General features: G+C 39.3%; 1 protein-coding gene across 5 annotated transcripts in view; it reads left to right on the top strand.

Moving 5' to 3' along the window:
• LOC104316503 (ubiquitin-conjugating enzyme E2 E2) overlaps window positions 1-24,018 on the top strand; it is a 221,265-nt gene that overhangs the window by 173,329 nt on the left and 23,918 nt on the right. For all 5 annotated transcript variants that reach the window (XM_069771789.1, XM_069771804.1, XM_069771797.1 and 2 more), the window contains exons 4-5: window positions 8,977-9,109; window positions 23,213-23,360. In XM_069771789.1, the coding sequence (XP_069627890.1) occupies window positions 8,977-9,109; window positions 23,213-23,360 (281 nt within the window). The remainder of the gene's footprint in view (window positions 1-8,976; window positions 9,110-23,212; window positions 23,361-24,018) is intronic.

Genomic DNA, 24,018 nt, shown 5'->3' with positions numbered 1-24,018 from the left:
GACATTAGTTGAAGTTCAGCTGATCCATTCATCGCTAATACGTTGCGCATGTTTTGTTTTGGGTTGGGGTTTTTTCCTTTTTTCATCATTTGTGATGAAGAGCAGGAGTTTGGAATCATTTTTTTATAAGTGATCAAATCAACATATCAAATGGTTTTCAAATCCAAAGCTTTCAAGTACATTGCACCCATTCGTGACAAGCCTTTCTAGTCTGAGCTCGTCTGCTTTAGCCTTGTCTACCTCTCTCTCCTGCATTGCCCCTAAGGTTTCCACAGAAACTAAAAAGTCAATGCTGTTTTAAAGCATGCTTTCTTCCCTACTACACCTCTTAAATCTTCCAGCTGCTATGGGGTTTCTGTGCTATCTGTCCGCACTCAGTCACCTCATCCTTTTAAATTAGATTTAGAATTTAAAAATACAGTGCCTGATGGTGCCACCCCACTGTTGCGTGTCATGTTTTCTGTTTAACTTAGAAAAGATAGAATGGTAAATTACAGCTGTTGTGGGTAAAGGGGAATGTTGTGAAATTAAAAAGTAGTTACGTTTTGAAAAATAAATGGCAATCCTGGGAAAGAAAAAAAAAAACAAGGAAAAGCAAATTAGGAATAACACGGAAATAATATCACTTGGCAAGTTGCAAGGTTGGAGGTCATATTACAAGGTCCCAGGACAATCTATTCTTTTTTTTTTTTGGTAGTGTTTTTCATTCCTAGTTACTTGTGTTTTCCTCTTTTGCTAAAATATGGCTACAAATCATGCTTGATATAATTTACCATAGAGGCAAATCAGGCTGATAAATATTTTATCTTATTTAAACTATACAGTCCATTTCTGGTGGTATAAAAGAGCTGGAACTACAGTTAGTGGTATTACTTTAAAAGAAAAAGAAAGAAAAAGATGTGGCAAAAGGGAATCGAACCCATAGATGTGTAATAGGAGGCAAATGATTTTTTCCGGCGCTGAACAAGGAAAGCCTTCTGTGAAGGGTTTTATGTAATTTTGTTCAGCTGAACAAAGTGGAGAATACTTAACAAAATTGCCATTTTTAAAATCTCATTGTGAATACTCAGCATGCTGTGATCATACACTGTGTAATGGTGTTTGCAATGAATAAATTGCTGTAGATACTATAATATAAATAACTATTTTGTGCATTAAGAAGCAGTTCTCTTCATGATGGTTTCTATCTCAGGAATGCTCTGAAGACAGGACTTCAGAGAAGAAAAGCATCAAAGTACTTTTTGAATAATACCAGTCTGCTAAAGTGCTAGGATACTTTTAATAATTGTTAGTGATATTATTTAGAAGTGAATAATAAAATCAACTAAGGAGTGATATTCGCTTTGGTCTTAATCTTTTTGTTATTTTTACTGTGGCCAAAACTTACTAATTTTAAACACAACACAGCTTCAGCAGCTTCAGCCAATAATTTTTAATGGCTCCAGTGACAGGAGGGCAGAGAAAGTTAATCACAAGAAAAAAAGGATTTGGCTCATACAGAATTTCAGCACACTGACCTGGTGTGCTGCAGGTTTGCTGCAAGGAAGCAGCAGAGGTCTCAGAGTTAAACTGCATATCGCTTTGGGTGATAAATGGACCTCTAGAAACACCATGCTAAAACTAGAGAAAATTCACAAGGAAAAAATGCCGTACTGTACTGAATTCAGTTGCTCTCAATAAGCATAAGGAGCAATATCTTGTGTTGTCCTGTAATATGTTGCGGCTCCTTTGACAGCTCATTGGGATCGGTTTTCCTAGATATTTTTACAATCTCATTTACCACAAACATATTGGTTCCAAAGTGTAGATGAAAATGGTAACTGGCTTCAATAAAAAGTACTTGATAAAAGCAGGATTTAACCACTTTGAAAGAATTGTAGCATGAGTTAGAAAAATGTCTTAATATCCTCCTTCCCTTACCGCTTGCCTAAAAGTACTTTTTTTAAAAAAGTTTCTTATGGAAAGATGGTCTCAATCAGAAAACTGGAAGAACTGGAAGAAAGTCTGATCCAAATTTTTCAGCTGAATTCTCTCACTGTAATGGAAACTAAGTGGTGTAAGGGATTTTTCTGAAGTTTCTCTTTCTGCCAAAGCCTTTCTGGGTTACAAGTGGCCCGGTTGCTTCACCCTCGGTTTCCATTATGAATAATTAAGTCTAATGAAAGATACCTACCCAAAAATCGTGCTTATTTCATCTAATTATGCTGATACTCCAACACATGTAAAACATAAATTCCCAGTAATATTGCAGGGTGACCAAAAATATTGGATCTAGCATAGACGCAAATTTCAGTGTTAGATCATGGAAAGCCAAGCTTTTTCACTACATATAGTGTCTAGTTAAAGTAAAATGAACAACTATTTAAAAATGTATATATATTGTTAATTTTCTTAGAGTAATTCAGATTTCTTGGGCCTCAGATTTAATGCTGAAGAATTTCTAACTTTGGTCTAGATAATAACGAGTAAAAACCATGAGCATCTTCCAGTATTTTGATAATGGCACTTTTTGCACCATCTAGATGAAGGAATTGAGATGAGGATAAATGTAAAAAAAAAGGAAAGAAGATTTTAGGAGTTTTCAGCAGATCTTCAGGAAAAAAAGGAAATGAAGAAAAGGTTATGCATTCCAAAGGTACAAATTTGGGGAGGGTTTATTTCTTGATGAGAGTTTAAGTCATCGATATTATAGCCGAACTAAGCACTTATCTCTAATTCTGAAGGGGTTTATTTCTTTAATTGTTCTTTGATTTTACTTCTTAGAGGCTAGCCTGCTAATTTTATTCATAGCAGAGGTGTTATTAACCATACAACTGTGCCCATTGCCACAGGCAGTCTCAGTGCTAGCTACTATCTCTTTGGTTTTGTTTTGTAGAAGCGTATTCCTTTGGCTGCTGTGGCAACTGTTTATTACATACATTTATAAAAGTACCTACTGATATCACTGTAGCATCTGGGTAGGCAGCTGTGACTCCCTTTCCCTTCCCTATGCCGCTGTTGCTGCAGCACCCGCTCTGCTTGCTTGCTCTTCATTTTCTACATCTCAGAAGAAGGGCAACAGGGAAGGAAAGAAACAAAATGAGTAACTGCTGTACTGTAATAAAATCCCCCTGCACTATTTTCCACCCCCTCCTCCTTTCTGGAGAAAGGTGAAAAATAGCAGGATGTGTTGATGGCTGTTGATGAGAGAAAAAGAAAGGGGACATCGAGGGGAGGGGGTTCTGCACGTACCTGAAGGGAAGAAGGATCCTCCGTGCACCGTGAAGAAGGAGCAATGAATTATCACCGTACAGAGCGGGGGTGGGAGGGAAACCACCCTCAAGCAGAAGATAGAAAATACAGGTTCTACAAAGAAGAACTGTCAGTAACAAGGGAAGAGAAAGGGTGAAGGCTCAAGATGTGGTGGATCAGGTGGGCTTCCAGAATGGAGAGGGGAGAGAACTGGGAGAAGAGCAGAAGAAATTCAGCAGGTGACCGGTGCTGCTGGCACTGTCTGTATCTGTTCCAAAGCCACTGGCACACAACAGTGGGAAAGGCGGGCTGAGAACTCCGGTTGCTCACGGAGCTGTGATGCCAATGCTCCTCAATGGCTCTGTTTTTGCATTTTGTTGGACGGGGCTGGGCTGGGTGCGCAGGTGGGTCTGAGTCACCGGGTGATGTTAGCGTCAGCATAGCTCCTGCTGACTGACTTCTTCCAGTCTGAGATTACCCAGCAACCGCTTTGCCAGCACAGCCCCACTGCTGGTCTCGCGGCTGTCCCCAGGCACGGGGACAGCCCCCATCTGTGGTACAGACCAAAGCAATGCTTTTGCTTAGGACCAGTTTCGGTACCGGCAGCATATTCAAAACAGAGAGCAGAGGTATGTACTGGGTTTATTTTAATGAGATTTGTATGAGCTTCTCAAGAGACGTATCTCACTGAAAACTGAATCTGCAGTCTTCTGTTTTGTCACATCCATCCTCTTCCCTCACCAGCTGTGCTCTTAAATTATTTTGCCGATCTTCCAATACTTTTGTACCCACTTTGCTGGCTGGGCAACTGGCTTCCCAGAAGCATTCACGGAGGGCAGCTAGAGGCAGGATCTTCTCCAGCATAACTGTTAGATGTGCAAGAAACAGGATTGTAAGAAAAACTGTTGTATGTCTTATAAATGGAGATAATTCTGTGGTGAGCTTCTCTCCTCGGAGGGTAATCTCTTAAATAGTAAAGCCAAGGCTTTCTGTAATAAAAGGAAAGGAAGAGACTTGGGTGTACCCCTCTGCTTTCTGCTGCCATATGTTACTGAAGTTAGTTGAGAGAGTCTACATCCTCCATGGACTGCACCTAGTGCAGGAGTACCCCAGTTCTGATGTGGTTTTCTGTGTGCTAAGGCAATTTAGATTAGGTAATGCGGTAATAAGAATGAATTGCCATAGACAATGCCATGGAAAGTAACTTTGTGGACAAAGTTTGTATAATATCCTGGTCCTGCTTTATTCTGACCTGCAATAAAGGATGAGGATAAAAATTAACTTAAACTCACCCAGTCCAGAAGAATCTTTCCATTTCTTTCTGAGTCCTGAGGAATGGGAAGGCCTCCCAGCTGTCTCGCTTTCCTGTTTTATTTGGCCTGATTGCTTCCCCACACACACCATTAGCGTATCGGAACTAGAAGGCAATTTAAGTTACAATTCCTTTTCTTACTTCCTTGGTTTGTGCTATAGACTTGCCTTTCCCTTGTGTTAAAGAGTACCGTTACACTTTAAATGTGGATACCAGCAAGATTCAGAGACCAAGAATGGGAGGGAAGACATTGAACTAGCCCTCATTTTCTACAGTATAAGGTTATGCTACCTCCAGTTATAGGCTCTGGGGAAGTAGGGGATCCCTCATCAAGAAACTTAAGTTAGATTAGAAAATAATAATATTATTTTGACTTATTTATTCCATATGACTCCTTGATAAACATGGGATACTGTTGTTTCTTTGAATTTCTGCATTTTTATTTTTTGGGTTATTCTCTGGAAGTTGAATAAATTTTTATACAAATTTCAGCTCCGATAAAACTAAAAATCAACTGTACTTTCATAATTTCTCCAGATAGGTTTTCATCTAGTATGTCTCATAGATGCTGTTGTTCTCACACAACTGTCCTAATACATCATTTTAAATTTTAATATTTCAAGATATTCTAAATGCAGGGAAGGCTTGGTGTTTATAATGGATTGTACTGGCCAAGCAGTTTTTAGCAGCACTACTTTCAAGTGACTGCCTGCCTAAAACATGTTGAGGGAATAGAAAGTACTCAGCGCGTTAAGCATATTTAAAGCAAAATGAATTCAGTTATAGTAGCATTTAAAGTATTTTGCTACTAACTGTAACTGATGTGCATACATTTCACCTGCAAGTATGTATGTGGGAAGCAGTGGCAGAACTGAAATACGTAAGGAGAGTGAAATGCAAAGGAGACTATTTTACACGTCTTGACTCCTTTGTCGTGAATTTCATACACCCATACTGATGTCCCATTCTGGAAGAGGAAGAAGGCTGGCTCCATGTCCATCCACCCCAGCTCTTCCAGTGAGCAAGGCCTCCGCAGCGGGTAAACCAGGCCATATTCTGTGCAGCGTCTCATCAGCTATGGGGGCATAGTGACAGCAGAGAGCTAGCTCTTGCCAAGCCATTGGTAACTTCGAGTCTCCAGGGCCTTTATGCTCAGCTGCACCTCCTTGGTCCCATGCTACAAATTCCACCTGGGCGATCATGCTGGCAGCGTGGGGAGTGCCAGCGCCAGGGCTCAAACCGGGAGGCTGTGCTGCTGGTCTGACAGCAGACCTGTCCTTCTCCTGACCGCCTTATCCTTATTGTTCAGCCACTTCCACGCGGAGCTGCCACCGCCACCGTTATTTCTGCCCTGAAGCCGACTGATTTAGCAGTGGGTTAGTAGCAGACAGCACGCCTCTGCTCCGGCCCTCGGTCAGTTGAGTTCAAGACAGATTTAGCCTGCCCTTTGCCGGGCGGGTGCACATCTGAATCTGTCCTTCCAAAGATAACAGAACTTCAGGCACTGAGATGTTTGGTGTGCTTTCTTTGAGATCTGTGGTTTGGTTGCCAGTAACATTAATAGAGCTGGAATATAAATCATACTGAATGTAAAACATTTGGGCTTCAGTGTGCCGGGCAGATATCCATGTAGAGAGAAGGGCAATTAAATCCTCTTGCATTATAAACCTTATAGAATAAGGCTCTGGCTGAGGTCTTGCACATATGGGAGTTTTCTCTGGTGAAGCCTGATGAGTCGTCGTTCTTGTTGCCAATAATGTGGATAAATAAAAGGCTTAACAATTAGGAAAGAAGGAAAACAAAGATAATACACCTGTCAAACTTTCTGTATTATTAATGTGCAAGTGAAAAAACGTTATGCTTGTGCATGCTGTTGCCCTTAATACCAGCTGTTGCCAGTGCACATGGATTGGTATTTTACACCGGCTGAACAACCTCACTGCCAGCAAGCACTCTAACAGGCAGCATCGATAGCAGCAGTCTTCCCACACTCCATACAATTCAAGCTATTCTTCAAATTAATAATAATACTTAATAAAGCTTCATCTCTCATTTGCAAAGAAAACCTTCAATTAATGTTAATCAGCATCCTCAGAATGTGATCAGGCTGGGCTTGTAGCTGGACGTGCCGAAACAGTTCAACTGGCAGATGGAGCATTTTCCAACTATTCTAATTAATGACTGCTCATTTCAAATGTTAATGCAATTAAATAAATAGGCAAAACAAATAAAAATAATATGCGTTATGAAAATGCCACTATCAGAGAGAGTTCTGATCAAAAAAGTGAGCCTCGCTCAAACCCGGAAAGGGCCCAACCATCCCCTCCTGGCTAAATAAGGTCTAAAAAAGACAGGGCTTGCTTTTGTTACTTGCTTTTTCCAACCATTTCTCTGGGATCGACGTTTATATCGCTTCCATTTTAACCTGCTGGCGTCACCTGAGTCATTGCTTCTCCAAGCATTAGAACATTTCTCTACAGAAAATGGGAAAGGATTTCCTTCACATATTATGGGCTTTTTTTCATGTACGTTTTAGACTGCCCCTTTTCCATTTGAACTAATTGTCTGATTATTTTTTTTAAGGGTTTCACTTTCTGTGAACCTTGTATACCATAGCACTGATGTAGGACCACATTCATTTGGGCTTATAAAGAGTTCAATTAGCCCCTTAATGCCTAGTTCAGTCACAATTAAACCTTCCCTGTTGACTCGGGATTGGTCTTTCTAAAGGCAGTGGAGATGTTTTTAATTATTCATTCTCTGGTTTGTTTCTTACAGCAGTCTCAGCTGTGCTTTATTATTCAAAGGTTAATGCAAACTGAGAACTGGGTAAATTAAATTTGTTTGGCAGCTAGCAACCTGATGTATTATAGACACTGTGAAATATGGATGGCAACACTTCTGCTATTGTGACACTTAAAAAGCCAGATTTTATCTTTAAAACAATTGCTAGTTTTGTTACTATGGCCAATAGAAAATGAATGTTCCATAATGTTATAGTCTCTGTAACCCATTTTTGTTAAGAAAGCATGTAGTTTGGAAAGCCAAGAAGCATTAACAGCTATTATAGAAAATTGATGTAGGTACCATGACTAATGAAGTACACTGTGCAGTACTAAGTCACGCAGTTATATGCAGGGAATCATGCAGTCAGAAGTTTTAATGAAGGGAGCCCAAGGAATTTCAGGTGAAAGAGGGTTTTATTAACTTTCAGTGAACAAAATGAATAGTTGAGCAGTGAACATGACATGATGTCGTATAATAATTGTATGCCTTGGGTACATTGTGAGGCATGGAGCATAGCCAAGAGCTTTCATCTGTTCTACACACAGGGTTATTTCACAAACTCCTGCATGCTGTGGAAATCTTTATTGCAAACATAACAAGAATTGTTTCACAAGAAATGCCTTAAGACAATACCACGTCACTTATTTGAAATATCTACCAGCACTGCCTTCCTCTGAAAAATATTAATCGGATATCTAGAAGTCACCATCCCAATTGATCCTAATTAAAATTCAGGTCCTGTATCAGTGACTGGTATCAGCAGGCTGTGAACCAAAAAAGAAATCTTCATATTCCTTAAGAGGCCACCCTGAGTAAAATATGTATTTCTATGGACAAGCATTATGTTGTATGAAAGAAGGCTGTGTTGGCTTTTGGAAGAGTCATGTCCAAGAACTTTTATTAGTTTTTAATTTGATTTCGTCAGGAACTGACTGTGTGGGTGAGAGATTTTTCTTGTTTCACATACAGGATTATGGTTTGTACATTTTAAATATTGTTGCAGTACTGTGTTTTTAAACGAGGACTTTGAATTAACATAATCCAACAGTTTAACCCACTTCCTGTTTATAATATTTTTAAGGTAGGGTAACAATTGCAGAGTAAAGCAGCCTTCTGTACTAGTGACTGGAGACCTTGGGTTAGTAACTTAGAAAGTGCAGCTGCAAGGTCGTTTGTACCCTGCTCAGTCTTTAGTACAGTCTGTGCTGTATAATAATAATGTGTAATTATACTGCTACTGACTGATGAGGTAGGTGGATGAGGAGATAAGTGAAAATAGGATGGCTTGTGAGGCAAGACAGTGACAAGACATCTCAGCAAAGTCTCTGTATCCTTGCACTGTAAATACTTCACATCTGCCCACTAAAATATTTGACATAAGACAGTCGGGAATTTTTCTGTGCTTATTTGAATAATTTATAATGTGATTTTAATACTTCATCCTGGCTGAATATATCACTTCGCTGACAGAGCTTAGGACACCAGTTACATGTTTTATCCAGGACTAACTTAATGAATGTGATGATACACAATTTCAACTTGTAGTGTTACTGCAAAACCAGTGATACTACTAGTAGAGTGTAACTGATGCAGTATATTCTTGATTGTATGTTGTTATTATGTTATATTTTTGTTTTCTATTTTAGTGCTGGACCCAAAGGAGACAACATTTATGAATGGAGGTCAACTATACTGGGGCCTCCAGGGTCTGTATATGAAGGTGGAGTTTTCTTCCTTGACATTACCTTTTCACCGGATTATCCTTTTAAACCACCTAAGGTTAGTAGGAGGATATTAAAAGTCTGATAGGAGTCCTCATGATATTTTTTAATGTGTATGTTGGTATATCATTGTAGGATGAACTGTAAAACTTTCAAGGCAATAATGAATATTTAAACTGAGTATTTGGATGTGAAGAATTTAAATAACTGCCTAAAATTTGCCTGCATGTTGCTGGTATAGCTGGATGGATACGGATTTATTTAGCAAATGGTTGCATAATTTCCAGCAGTTATTTGTTTGATTTGGATTTGTTTCTAATATGAAAGCATTTATATTGGAGTTGTACCCCTTTATAAGCAGCTGGAGATATTTAATCTTTCCTATTGACCCATATCATTCATCAGGGGTCTGTGGCAGTCTGACAAAAATATGCACCTTTTGCAGTACCCCGTATAAATTACTTCTGCAGGTGCAAGATACACTATTGTTCATGAAGTTATAAGTAATTGCTTTACATCAGTTTTCTAGAATAATGTGGAAATACAGCAGCAAAGGCAAGAAACTGGAGTGAAAGACAGAGATTTACAGAATTCCTTACAGATTCATTTTCTAATGCTGTCAATAATGACGCTAACCACAGACGTAGAACTGTACTAACAACACGAAGGTGGCCAGTCATTACCATGGTCGAATAGGCTCAGAATGTCAAACAGAAAAAAATCTAGTGATTCTGAAGACTGGAAAAACAGAAATGGGATGAATTGCGGTAGTGCAGAGTGGCATCGATAACCAGTAGCAGTAATTGAGGGAGGGTGTCAAAATGAGGCTTTATTGGGTGATCACAGGATTATTACAAACCACCCATCTAATGCATCTATAAAAAAAGCAAATACACTCCTAAGATGCATCCTCTGGCATCACCTGTAGAGATAAGGAATTACAAATGTCATATAAAGACACTTGCAAGACCTTATCTGGAAGACTGAATGCAATTCTTAACATACGTGTTCGCTAACAGGAACAGAAACTGGGAAAATTTACCCCACAGGGCTGTTAATAGAATCAAGTAAATTGATGCCTGTCTTTTATGAAACAAAGTGAAAAGAGGTGAATTGTGCACCTTGCCAGTGTGGAGAGTGAGGGTCTAGAACAGCTCCCCAGGAGGAGCTATGGGAGCAAAAATATTTACCTTCTTTTTGACATATTTGTGAAAGGGTTGGTATGCCACACTGGTCTATAATAGAAAAGTATTGCATTAAAAGAGAGAGTAGCTGATTCCTATTTGATTACCATGAGTATACTATTGAAAGAGAGGTCTTTCTAAACAGAATTTTAATGCCACAGTAGTAATGTTTATAGTAGTTAACATTGATATTATCAGGAAAAGTTTTAATAAAAGAATGAGAGATGTGAATTCAAAGTACTTGTCATTCTGTAAATAGGACTTTCCCAGCCAGTCACCTAAAGATGGGTCAGTATAGCAGTATTAGAGGTAGTCTAACTTTGTTTCCCAATTTTAGAGTTCCAGTTTAGGGAAGCTTTGAGGTCAATGACAAGTCTTACAGGGGTTGTACACCTTGCTGACTGCACATTTTCTGATTAGGTAACTGTGATTACACAGTGAAGAAAGAATTTGAAACTTTATAACTTCTCCTTCAGTTAGCTAAAGCTTTGGGCACGCTGAGCTGGGGTGATGCCCTAGTCTTCCTGCCTCCCACCCAGCCCAGGCCAGTCCAGACTTCTTACTTGCTATACAAGGTCTGTCTTAACAGGACCCTTTTGTTTGCTTCTTTGCTGGGCTTAGTCTCTTTGTAGTAGCTGTAATGCAATGGTTACATTCAGTCCACCAGCAAATTAAAATTATATTATTTAGGGGATATTGGCATATCCACCAGCTGGATTTATTGAGTATAAAATGGAGCTTGAAGTTCTCTAAGAGATCCAAACCTAATATGTGAAGAACTAGATGTGAAATACAAGTTGGAGGGATGTCTTTTGTCATTCTCTCTGTTGAATCTGTTAAGTCTTGAGGCAATATATGCAATAGGCATCCTTTTAAAAGAGAAGGTGAAGGTCCAGTTTGCTGTTTCACCACGAGGTAAAGATTTTTTCAGTCCACACTCAGTTATGTTTGGTGACTGTATTATTTTGAGATATCAGTAATTCAGCTGTGCATTGCTTATTAATGAAATATCAAGCAAAGAGGTGGTTCTTGTCCTGCTTTGTAACAGATCTTTTTGTCTGCCTTTATCTTGATGCCAGTTGTCATTGTAAGAAACGTGTGCATATAAATCACACGAAAATGTACTGCTTGATAAAGGATGAGAGAGCTGATGATGCCATATTGTATTACTAAAAGGCCAGTATTTATGATGACGGAAATTGTTATCTGAAAGAAAGTAATGAGTACATGTGCACAGGTGACTAATGTCAGATATGACCGACTATGTTGCTAGCGTATTTTGTACACATGGATTCTTATTCTATTTACTTTGTCCACTGTTGTAAATGACCCCTATTTTCAGCCGTGCTGTAGGATCTCTCAAACGGTTGCTATTTCATTACACCTATTTTCCAGACCCTGTGAAACTGATTCAGAGGTAAAATAGTTTGGGAAATCCCTTGAATAAAGCAGCGTGGGAAGATGACTGCTTGTCATAAGGAAGCTGCTACCAGTTGGTAGTGTTGGAAAATGGTGGTTAAATATGTTCTCCACACACTTGTTTCTAGCAAAAGAAAGGTAGTGAGTATGTGGAACGTAACATATGGCCTCACAATACGGTGCTATCTGTGTCACTGCGTGTTGACATCTCTTCTACTTCACCACAAGATTTGTGATACTTGGTGCTGTTCTCAAAATCATGGGTCCTAGGGTTATGGGAACAGATCATCCTAGATTTTTTTCTGAGTATAGTCCCACTCCTTATCATCTTAAAAAATCTAGAGATAAAGTACAAGACTGTGGAATGTACTGAGAAAGACATAAAATGTATTCCTGAGTGTTGGCAAGATTACCTCCCTGTAAGTACATAGCAGAAAGGGTCTAATTCACATTTCTCACTATGATTGAATTCATACATTACTCCTGAGATTTCTGTGGGCCATTTTCATCCCTCTTTTACTATGAAGTAAGGAAACATTTACATGAGTACTGTCAAAATTGATCTTCCAAAAATGTGACCGCAAAAGACCTGGGAAGAAACAGAAACTGTATTTCCCAGATGCAATTACTTGACCCAGCCTGAGGTTCCAAAGGCAAATGCCCATATCAGTTAACATAGTTACTGTTAAAGGGCCTAATCCAAAGTGTATTAAAATCTGCAGAAAGATTTCCACAATCCCTTTTCCTTATCTATGCTCAGATGTTATGGACTCTGTTATCGTGCATGTGTATGTTGCACATGGATGTTGGGAAGGGTAAAATAATTTTTAAAATAAGAAAAATATATTGAAAGTGGATTCTGGATAAATATCTTTTATTTTTATTATTATAATTAAAATACATTTGTGGTGTAACCATTGTGTGGTTTGTATTATACAAAGTTCTCTATGTTTTCTAAAGGATCCAGATTCCTTCTATAAACAATGTTGATGCCTATTCTGATCATTTAGTACCTTGCTGCATATTGGAAAACATAAACTAAAATAAAATTAAACATCTGAGAGGACATTCGCACGTGAAGAAAAGATGTTTGGCCTATATTTGGGGTTTTTTTAACGAATGTATAAAGTAATTTTCATTTCTTCTAGATAGTTAACCTGCTTTCCCACCTTATCACGTAGAAGAAATTGAATCACTGATTCATTCAGGTTTTGTTTAAACAAAGAAAAAGTATCTATCCAAAACTTTCATTTTTATGTATTTCTTCAGTTTTTACACCTTTGTAGTCTTCAACATCACATCCCCTTAAGATTTTAAAGTTTTATCTCTATTCTTTACATCCTCTATTTATACTGTGTGGTCCAGTTCACATTCCTCATTTTGTACAGCCAAGCACCACTGCCATCAGGTTTCCCTTCCAGTCTGCACCAACCAGTCTTTCCCCTGCAGGTCTGTCTGTCTGGTTCTTTTTGTCTGTCCTTACCTGTCAGTGTCTCTAAAGTTAAGCCATAAGCGTAATATCAAACTAAGTTATTCTTCACCAAAACGGAATATACCATGTGGTAAGTCAGAGTATAATTTGCTGTCGTGATATTCATTTTTTCCCCCTTTGAAGTCAGTCTATTTCAGTCTTTCGAACTTTGTCTTATGCCTTGAAACTGGACTCCAGATTTTCTGAGCCAGAGGTTACTGACCCTTTCAGCTCTGCTTTCCTTTTAAATCAATGGCATTTGGCTTCACTCACAACTGCAGCACGCTCATGCAGAGGAGGGAGTTGTTCTTCCCCAAAAAAGTTTATCTACGTGTGACTGATGCAGCCTGAATAGGAGTGATGGAGGGCCATCGCTGCCTAACTCCAGTTTATCTCTACAACCAGAGAACATGATTTTTAGAACAGCTCATCTGAGAACTGACAAATTAGCTTTGGCTTTCTGGGAGGCTCTAATCAATTAAAAATACTTCCTCGCCTCCACTGTGAGGAAGCTTCTGTAGCACTGCGGAAATTAGCTGAGCACCCAGTTGGCTGAATCAGCAAGAAAGCGGGCAGCCTGCAGAATCGCCGTTCTCTTTTCAGCTGCATCCTAAGTATCACGTTGGTTTTATGAGATGCCAGACAGGAGGAGGGTATGGAACAGACAAAGCGAGGCGTAGATGTGGATGTGATCTCACCTTCTGCTAAAGGCCAGATGCTGCTGAGGCTTCAGTCTTGGTCACAAGGTGAGGTTTCACTTCAGCCCCAAAATACAGCATCTCCCTTGTGGTGCCATGGGCTGAAGAACAGAGAAAGCTGTGCCCTGTTCAGAGCAGCCACTTAAAGAAATGAATAAAAATACTTAGATGGCCTGCCAAGGAAATAACCTTACATTTCTCCAGTGCCTCAGTGACCCCTCAACCATTTTTAGAAATACCTTTGAGATTTCTTTTTCCTGCTAACTATCTTCCTTTCATCCTTAATGGATTCAGACACTTTGCCCCTTGGCTTTAACAAAGGAAAGCTCTCTCTCTTGCTCTGTCTCTTTCTTTGGGCTATTGAATGGGATATATAGCTACACATAGATAGATGTCTCTTGGCTTGGGGGGAGGGGGTAATCTGTGGGTGCACATGTGTATATATACTTATATACACACACACACGTGTATATGACTAGGAGATATCACATCTTTTAGTCAGCCTGATCTGACAGAAAGAATTTCAGCTCAATTTCTGTCCTCAGTCCACACAAGAAATTGGTGAGTTACCCAAGTATGCAAACTTTTGATCTGAGATCCTTTAAAGTTTAGCCATAACAACAAATTAACACTGCATCATTATGTATGTTCACTATCATTATTGAAGGAAGGGGAGTAATTTCATTATCCTGCATACTGTCCCTCCGGGGCAGGAAGCCTTGACAAATCAGGAAGCCATACCAGGGTCTTTCATACAGGTGTTTGTAGAAAAATGAATGCTCTCCAGGAGAACTTTCCCCTCAGGAATTGTCACTGCGGTGGCGTCTGCATTTTGATAAAGAATAATCTTTATTAATAACTTCTACTCTCATATTTGACTGCATTCAGTCTATTACAGTGTCAGTTCAATTCAGCTGTAGCTGATACAATATGGATATATCTGTCATTATCCTAGTACTCTGCTAGCTTTATTTTTGAATTCGAGTGATTTATAAAATCTCTTAATCCCAACTCTACAATTAATCTTGCTAGGGACTTTAATCTCAGCTGACTGAAAAATGGTTTGCAGGACTTGAAAGCTGCAACATGCTAAATCAGCCCTAAATCAAAATTAAAATAACAGAAAACTCCATTTCCTCCTTGTAAATCTGCTATGTCTATAAACTGACTGAAAAATTGTTCTCAGCATTTGAAAGCTTAGCTGTTTTAAATCAGCTGTTGGACTGCAAGGAGGGTCTTTTTCCTTTGTAAATATTATGCAGTGTCTATAGAATCTGGTCTTAATGGCAATATTAAGCATCTCTTCTATTTTTTTATAGGTAATTGTCATATAGCGCTAATCTCTATGCACTAAATATCATTATGTGGAATCCTTCTCTTGTGGTAGAAACTTTCTACCTGTTTCATAAGTTCTGCCTCATGTACGAGGGCAGTTCTTTTTGTTCCCGGCTTCTACTCTACTTTTTCATACTTATTTTATATGTGATTGGCCGTTAAGGACACTATTATCTGCAGTGTAATAGAAAAACAGTGCTTACAAGAGTAGATGAGAAAAAATAAGCATTCCTTGGTATTTCTAACCTAAATTGTTAAAATGAACCTTACAAGGCAGACCCACACTTTAACTTGCATATCTCACTATTAACACAATTTACGTTTGAAGTGCTCAAACTCGGAATAACCTTAAGTACAGCCTATTTGATCATTGCTATTTACCATCTCTGCAACCCTGGTGCAGGTAGGGCTTCAATCTGCCTTCTCTTGCCCTGCCCCCCAGATATTGCCATCGTATGACCAGCCTTCAAATGCGATGGTCTCCTGTCATCCCTTATGTTCATTTGCCTCGTCATACTTCTCTCGTAGCCTCTGTCACATCACATGAGCTCTCAGCGCTGTGCTGCTCTCAGCGCTGTGCTGCTCACAGCTTTTCTCAGCTGCCTCCTGCCCTCCCCATCCTCCTCCTCCTGACGGTCTGTCTGGTGGTCCCTCACCTGGGGCACTCCCACACCGCTGCCTTCCCCGGACCCTTCACTGTGCCTCCGCACTCCCATGTTCTTCACTCGGCCTTGCTATTCACGTCTTCTCGCTGAGAGCAGCCCGTGGATCCTTCCATCCATGACAATAAATGGAGCCAGCAGGCGTTCCCAGCGAGCGAAGACTTTGGGTGGCTGCAGGCAGAAATCAGATGCACGGGAGTCTTTGAGAGGGAGAAATGGACAACCTCCCACCAGCAGACCGGTGTCAGAGCTAGCAGTATCAGCCCGACTCTTCCCAGGCACATGAACCGCAGCGTGTGGTTCCCACCCGCAGTGAAACTCTGTTCATTCCATAGGTCCCGTATCTTCAGGCAACACTGAACCTACAGGGCAGCATGCAGCGGTGCAGGGCTCGGGACAGGTCAAACGCAGGCAGCTCCTTTAGAAACTTTAACGTCTCTCAGAATGACAGAATCAGAGAGACGTAAAGTGGAGGACAGAGATGCAAGCAGGTACATGTCAGGCTGAGGAAAGGATCAATAACTACCTTTTATTGTGAATAAATGCAAAAGTCACTTCTGATGGGAACAATACCGTGTAAATCTCTGAGGTTTCCTTTGAATTCAGTTATCTGATAATTCTTCTAGTAATTGCCAAATTGAATTGCCATTTCTTCTAATGAATAGCCTTCTTTTTCACTCTGTTTTTAATATACTAATTTATATCAGTAGTTTGTATTGATTTATTTAGTCTTGATGAAAATGTCCCTATCCAGCTAAAATCCTCCTGTTTTCCCTCTGCAAAACTTAGGTGGTTCGTAATTTCTTTCTATTTCCTATAAATACCCAGTACACGAAGCTCCTCAGAAGGACCTGTAGGGGCATCTTGTGGGGAGTATGTTCTGCCTCGCAGCAGTGGTTTGCATACTGCCTGTCAAATACATTTTCGAAAGAGGACTTCTGGTGTCTATTGGATGTTTCAGAAACTATGTAATTATGCCATATCACGCACATTTTACTACTGCATAAAATCCACACATGATCTAAAAATACATCATGTATCGATGTTCTTTCTTGTCCTCTTTCACACCCACAGATACATATACAGATGTGAGAGAAAGAATTTTATGTACATTGTTACTATAGAATAAGAGCAGGTGAAGTGATTAGGACAGAAAACTACGATTTCGAGGTCAACCTGCCTAGAATTTCTCATGTAGGGAGCACCTAAATACCCAAAGGCTTATTAAAATTGGGCGAGGAAAAAAAATAAAAGCCCAGGTTTCTTAAAAGAAAATTTAGGACGTGGAAGTGCTTGCCTCTGCCTCAATTCCCTCAGCAGAGCCCGGAGCTCCCCTCTTACAGAAGCATAGCAGAGTTAGGAAGAACAGTAAAACGCCGGGTACTGTCTGTCACATGGTGATATACGATGGTTTTCATGTATGTTGCTATGTGCTAGGCTTACTCACATTTAGGTGAGAAGAGTTGGATTGCATTAAAGCAAACATGAAGGAGCGCTTTGGCAAGCTCAGAGAGGCGTGTGTGTAGGACAATACAGCCTGCATGCTTTCAACTACGAAAGGGAGGGTTTATTTTATAGAAATTAAATGGCCAGTAAATCTTAAAAAAATGTTCCTCTCTATAAAAGGACTTTATTGCTGACTTTCCGTATGGAATTACTAATTGTAAGAAAGATTATGCTGACTAAATGAAAATCATTTTATAAAAACTCATATTGACTTTGTCAGAGAAAGCTTTTGATGCTTTGCATCTTACAATATTGTTTCTATTCTGAGCGTCCCTAACCCAAACGGTAATCCATTTCCCTTGTTCTCTCCTGCTCTTCCTTTATTTTCAGAAAACTGTACAGTTTAGGATAATTTTTTATTTGCCCTCTCAGGTATATCAAAGATTACCAAGGTCCCTTTTTACTTTTTCTGCTATTATATCTGTGTGCAAAATGAGTTCATTTATATAATGTAGATGTTTAGTATTGCTGTGCTTATTCAATATTTTTTTCCTTGCAACAGTCTGTTCAATGACACAGTGTTAGTAGTTACTCAGCTTCATAGTTACCATGAACATAATTAATAATTACTCATATGGCATACTGTTTCATTTTCAGTAATATTAAAGGTTAACTCACGTGGATGCTATTATATCCCTTTTAAATTATTAGCACTTTTGGCTAGCTATGTCTCACATGGTGCATTTTACCACAGAAACCCAGAGTAGTTTGCATATCAGACTTCTCTGTAAGTCAAGCAGATGACATATATTTTCCTTCAGTAAAATAAACTATAGCTGTTCTTTACCAACTAAAATTAGGTGTGAGCAAGTTTTTTTAAGAACTGGCTAAAGTGCATTTCTTGGCACATATTTAAATCATGCTCTTTAACAATGAGCATCATGTGGTTGGTCATTTATTATGCACTTTATGTGATAATCCACTAAGTATCTCAGCAGTTGTTCATGTGCATGCTGCAAATCTGTAGTTACAAACCAGAGGTGGACCACCCTGCCTTAGAAAGGCAGCCTCAGTGCTGGGTATAGATAAAATGAAGTGCACTCTGTAACAAATTTAAGGATGCTAATTAATGTAAAAGTTGTTGCATGAACATCGTGTCACTCAGAGCTATAGATATTTTTCATTTAGGTTGTTTTGGAGTATTTTTCTAATATGACTAAAAGAGTGTAGGCCTGATCTTGTTTTTATTATTCTCTCTATTCAAGCAGACAAATCTATTGCTCATAAAGTCTGACAAACTGAGATGGGAACTACTTACTCCCTCCTGAGCAACATGAACATCATCATAAAGGGCATCATATTTTTTAATATATATACAACCTTTTCTGTATGCAGTACAACTTCTTCCACTTCAGGTAGTGCCACCGCAGTTTTATTAAAACAGAACTCCTGGGGAATATTTGAGGAAGACAGAAGTTTCATCTCAGGTAGGCATGCAGGATGGCACCCTTGTAAGAAATGAAAGAGCTTGAAAGGAACTTCCCAAAACTGCGGGAACGAGAGCCCTGGCATCTCAGCCCTGTTTCCAGTCTTGGCCGAGCAAAAGGGGGTTGGTTTTGTTTATTCTCCTGTTGACTCTGGGAATCTTTCATCTCTCCCTGCACAGTCACCAGGCTTCAGTGGGAGGAATGAGGAACGGGAGGTGAGGGTTTGAACCCACACAGGCTGAAGAAAGCAATTCCTGAGTGCACACTGTAACCCCTTGCGTGCTAATATGCAAAACTGGAGAATCATTTCTTCCTCCTGATAACGTTTTTGGAGAGAATTACGACTGAATTCAGTGGAGTCTGAAAGTGCATGAGATGTGTTTGTGGGACCAGCCCTTTCAGAGCTGTGGTGCCTTTACGTGCCTGTCTCTGAATCTCACAGCAAAGGTTAAGCAAGTCACACATGTGGATGCCAGCGCTGCAGTGGCTGCTTGGGTTTAGACCTAAGAGGGGAACATTCAGTGCAAACGAGAGATAGTGAGTGATTTTAGGACTACATCATGCTGGAAAACTGGTCTTCAAAATCACTCTGAGATCCAGGAGTGATTTATCTTGCCTACAACCAGTTGCCTCCAATCACTCAACTGAAATACATCTTAATTCACTCTTCCCTGGTTTTTATAAACAGTCTTTTTTCAGTCCTAAAGCTTATCCAGTAACAGCCAGCCATAGCTTTACGTGTACTTCTTTTCCTTCTAATCATTTTTTCTCCCACCTTTGAATAGATAACCTCATTTTCTTCTTAGAGACCGTATAAAGGAGTTTTTTATTTGTTTAATTCTGTTTTACAGTATTCAGAATGGTTTGGCATTCAGCAGTCGATAAACAGATGAGTTTGTTGTTGTTTACTTCCAAAACTGATTGAATATAAATTCCTTATCATTACCTTTCAAAAGCTTTTTTATAGTACTCCTACAGTTTTCAGAAGGTAGTCCCATTTTTCCCTGTTTCCTGTAATTTGCATTTTTCTGACCTGCACTTTTATTCAACAAAAATGAGATGCCCTCTTAAAACTGCAGAATCAAAGAGAGTAAATCCATGGAGGACACTTATCGTTCAGAAAAAAGATAAATTACTCCTCTACCATTCAATTGTCTGAGGATAACTTCTCCTATACACCCACACACTCCCTTGAGCCCCTGCATGGGATTGTTCAGGTATTTTCATTAGGGGATAAATAGAATTAGAGTGCACCATTTATAGGAACGATTTAAGTGGCATCAGAGGTAAAAATATGACCATAATAAAGAAAATGTAGTTCCCCTGGAATGGTATTATCACTTAGTTTCTCTCTACACATATAATAGGAACGACCCTGCGTAACTTTAAAATGTGGGTATGGTAAACACAACATCCAGAAAGTTACATGTCAGCATTTCCAGCACTAGCTGCAATTTGAGGCAATACCTGGATGAGGAAAGCAGTATGTCATCCCAGTTGTACTCTGTGCTGCTTTGGGATAAGAACACTGTTACCTGCCACTGTCAGTCCGCAGTTCCCAGCGTATTAAGGCTGTCATTAATACAGCTTCTTTTGAAATTCTGAAAACTTTGATTTTTTTGTCATTAAAATGTGTCAGTGTACTTAGGCAGGCATTTTAAAGTGCACTGGCATGTTTGGCGATAAGTGGCATACTTATCAGTGATAAGCAGCAAGCCTTTATCTTGTGAGTGGGCACCTTCTTCAGTGTCAAGGGTTTAAGATGTGCTCATAGTGAAAAAATGCTACATTTCAGGTCTAAGTATTTGCTAAAAATAGCCTTCCAACTACGAAGGGGTGTAGTCCTACCTACATTTATCCACCATATAGCCTAAGGTGGCAATGGAGGGTTGAACAGTTTAGGAAACACATGAACTACCTCCATTCATCCCAGTGGCTCTCTGAATCCTGCCAAATTCCCAGTGTCATTGCTTCAATGCTTCAAAAGCAACTAAGGCAGGGGAACATGTGACAAAGTGTCTGTCCTCTCAGCTGACAGCAAAACAGTTACATGTTAAAATACAGACTCAAATTGATGGCCTTCTCTTAAGGAGGTTACAAGCTCAGACTGACCTGTCTATAAATAATTTAGAGGGTATAATTTAATCTGTGCGATGGATTCCATGTTTCTCCCGCATTCAGTCAGACCACATGTATCTTATTACTCGGTGTATTCAGATACCACTGAATAAAATCCTCAAATTTTTCATCATGGAAGCATAGGAAAGCAGCACCTTTGTTCAGGAAAAAGAATTAAGCAAAAACTTTATTCCAACAATGTACTGAGAAGTGAGCATACAGTACTTAAAATTAAGTAGGTGCTAAATTGTTTGCCTGAGTCATGGGACATCCTGCTAGGAAGCATTCTCTGATTTGCTTATATCTCAAGGGTAAGAGTGCCTGGAGTTAATCTAGCTGGGGACTTAATGAGCACTGACCTACAATTCTCAAGATGCTCCTCCACACCACCTCCCCTTGTGGACACTTCTGACACTTACACTTTGCGTAAGGTAGTGTACCACTTTTGTGGATTTATAACCTTCCTTGTTCAAAATAGCTTCCCTTTGTAGACGAACGTTTAATTTTATCACTGAATACTATTTTCTTGATCTTGCAGAACACTTCCTTCACTACAAATGCTGAATGTGCATGGACTCCTAATGAGAGGAAAAAAATAGATCATCTGGCTATAGTGTTTGGATGAATTGAGCTCATTGTGCCAGAAATATTTTAAATTCTCATAAAAGTTCCGGAAGTGAAGCACTTAGGCTGGAAAACAATAGGCGAAACCACAACTGTAGTGGGTGGGAGAAGGAAAGAACCTACAAATATGTAGGGTATGGAGTGGCAAACAATTGAATTAGCCTATTAATTGGCAATACCTTTAGATATAGATGTGCTTAAAAACTGATGAACTTGCTTTGTTGGGATCTTGATTACAAAACTCACTGGGGCATGACAGTGGGCTCTGAAAGTGCTTTCCCAGATTTATGTGGAAAAGTACTCATGAGAATAAGTATTTCTTGATGAATGTAGTGTTTTAATACCAGAAATCCACTACCTTTTCTTTCTGTTATTTTGTCAAAGCTGCTTGATTTAATCCAAAGGGACAGAATTTTTCAGTGTGTTAGAGTATGGGGGTTTTTTAATAGAAGTAAACTAGGTACTGTGTTATTTCACTTGTATCCTCTCTTCTGCTTCTGATAAGTGGCCGGATCTCAATCCCACTGAAATCACAGAGATTCCTGATGTTGAATAAAATCAGACCAGGAGCATGCCCGTCATCAGTTTCCATTACACTCTAGAAGCAGGTTTATCTGTGTGGTAGAGCAGGGATAGGCGCATAAGCACTCCCAGTTATCAGCACTGTCCAACTCTAGTGAAGAGCACAGCTTTCCTAAATTGGGGGGTCCTTTGCCTGCTGTTGTCTCCTGCCTACTCAGCCCCTCTGTTGACAGGGTTATTGCTGGTGTAGACCACTGCAATTGTGCATCTTAATTTTAGATGTTATGAACAGGTCATTAAAACCTTCTGGTTTGACTTGTCATTTGGGTAGAACTGATGGAGAAATTAGTCCTTGATGAACCCAAGAGATGTTTTTTTATACTGTCCCTTCCTATCCAGTAGCCCCAGTATTCATTTTGAACTATGACGTGGACTTTCATAGCTGACCACCTTTTAAAATAAAAGGCCTGTATCTTCAACGTGAAGCAGAAGCATGTCATTCTGGGCTAAAAGAAGTGATCTCCTTCTTGGTTTGTTACATATGGGATCACCTATGAGACAATATAAAATAGATACAGAAATCCTCAAAATCAACTACAAAAACCCAAAAAGTATTTGTAAGCAATTCTACTGATTCAGCTGTGACTTACTTAAATTGTGAAAATAAAAACATCTTATTTGAGCATCCTTTCTCAAAGATATTTCCCTCTACTTTTTCCAGGAGTCACTGATGTGATGCCTCCACATTTTTTTTCCAGCCTAATCTATTGGGTCAAATGATGAACTGATGAAGACAGCAGAAGAATCTGTCTTCTGCCTCCCTTCAAAGTGTGAAGTAGCTGTGGGCCTGAGTTATGAATGTTGTCCACATCAGGGGCTGGAATAGTTTTTTTTGGCCCCTTACAAAAATAATGAGATTGATGAGACCAAGGCAAGAGGAAGCTCGGGAAATATGTCCCATTCTCGCCTTGCACAAGCCAGTTCCACTGCTAGCCACAAGTGGAAGAGACAGACTTAATTTTCTTTATTTTCTTTTGAATGTCCCTATCTTGCCCAGTCTTTAACTGACAGTAGTAGAGTACTGTCATTTCAACCACTAAAGCAGAATGTTAGTTTGTATAATTTTTTAATTGCTTAATAATCATGTAATTATTGGCTTGAACACCATTGTACTTAGACACGCTATCTTTTCTAGGTAACATTTCGGACAAGAATCTACCACTGTAATATTAACAGCCAAGGCGTCATCTGCCTGGACATTTTAAAAGACAACTGGAGTCCAGCGTTAACCATTTCGAAAGTTCTCCTCTCCATCTGCTCCCTCCTCACAGACTGCAACCCGGGTAAGATGAATTAAATTTCACGTTTGCGTTCATTCACAGTTCATATTTGGTCAGCTACTAGGATGTGGTCAGTGCACTGTTTTACTGCTACCTACCAAAAAAAAGACAAAAATGTAAATTTGAAATGCCGTTCATTTAAATTAAGACCTAGTATAGAGAGAAAGCACAATTTCAGGAGCTCAAGTGCATTTTTAGTACCTGAGAATAAAAATCTTCTAATTCAGAAAGTTGAATCAGTAGAAAATACCTTGTAGTAGGCACTAATTTGAGTATTACAACCAGGATATTAGTACCAAGAAATATTAATGAATTAATAAATATTGAAAAGGAAAGCTTTCATTTAAATATGCTGATAATATGGTCTCTGAAAAGAATATTAATAGTGCTGACAATGATAGATGTCTAACACAGACTCTACAAATAATGAAAATTAATTTAAATGAGGTTTATTCAATATCCTGGACAGCCAGTATGAGTATTCAAAGCAAGCTGTCATTCTTATTAACTAGCATAGCACTTAACCTCTTCCCTCAGCTCTTTGAGATTTGTTTTCTGCTATTGACCACTAGATCTGTAATTTCCACTTTCTCTTACCCTATTTACCAATGAATGATTCTCCCTGTAGCCTTGGAAAATGGTAGTGTATAGAAATTACTGA

Source organism: Haliaeetus albicilla, chromosome 2 (assembly GCF_947461875.1).
Source record: "Haliaeetus albicilla chromosome 2, bHalAlb1.1, whole genome shotgun sequence".
Taxonomy (NCBI): domain Eukaryota; kingdom Metazoa; phylum Chordata; class Aves; order Accipitriformes; family Accipitridae; genus Haliaeetus; species Haliaeetus albicilla.
This window is presented reverse-complemented; position numbering and strand designations above follow the sequence as displayed.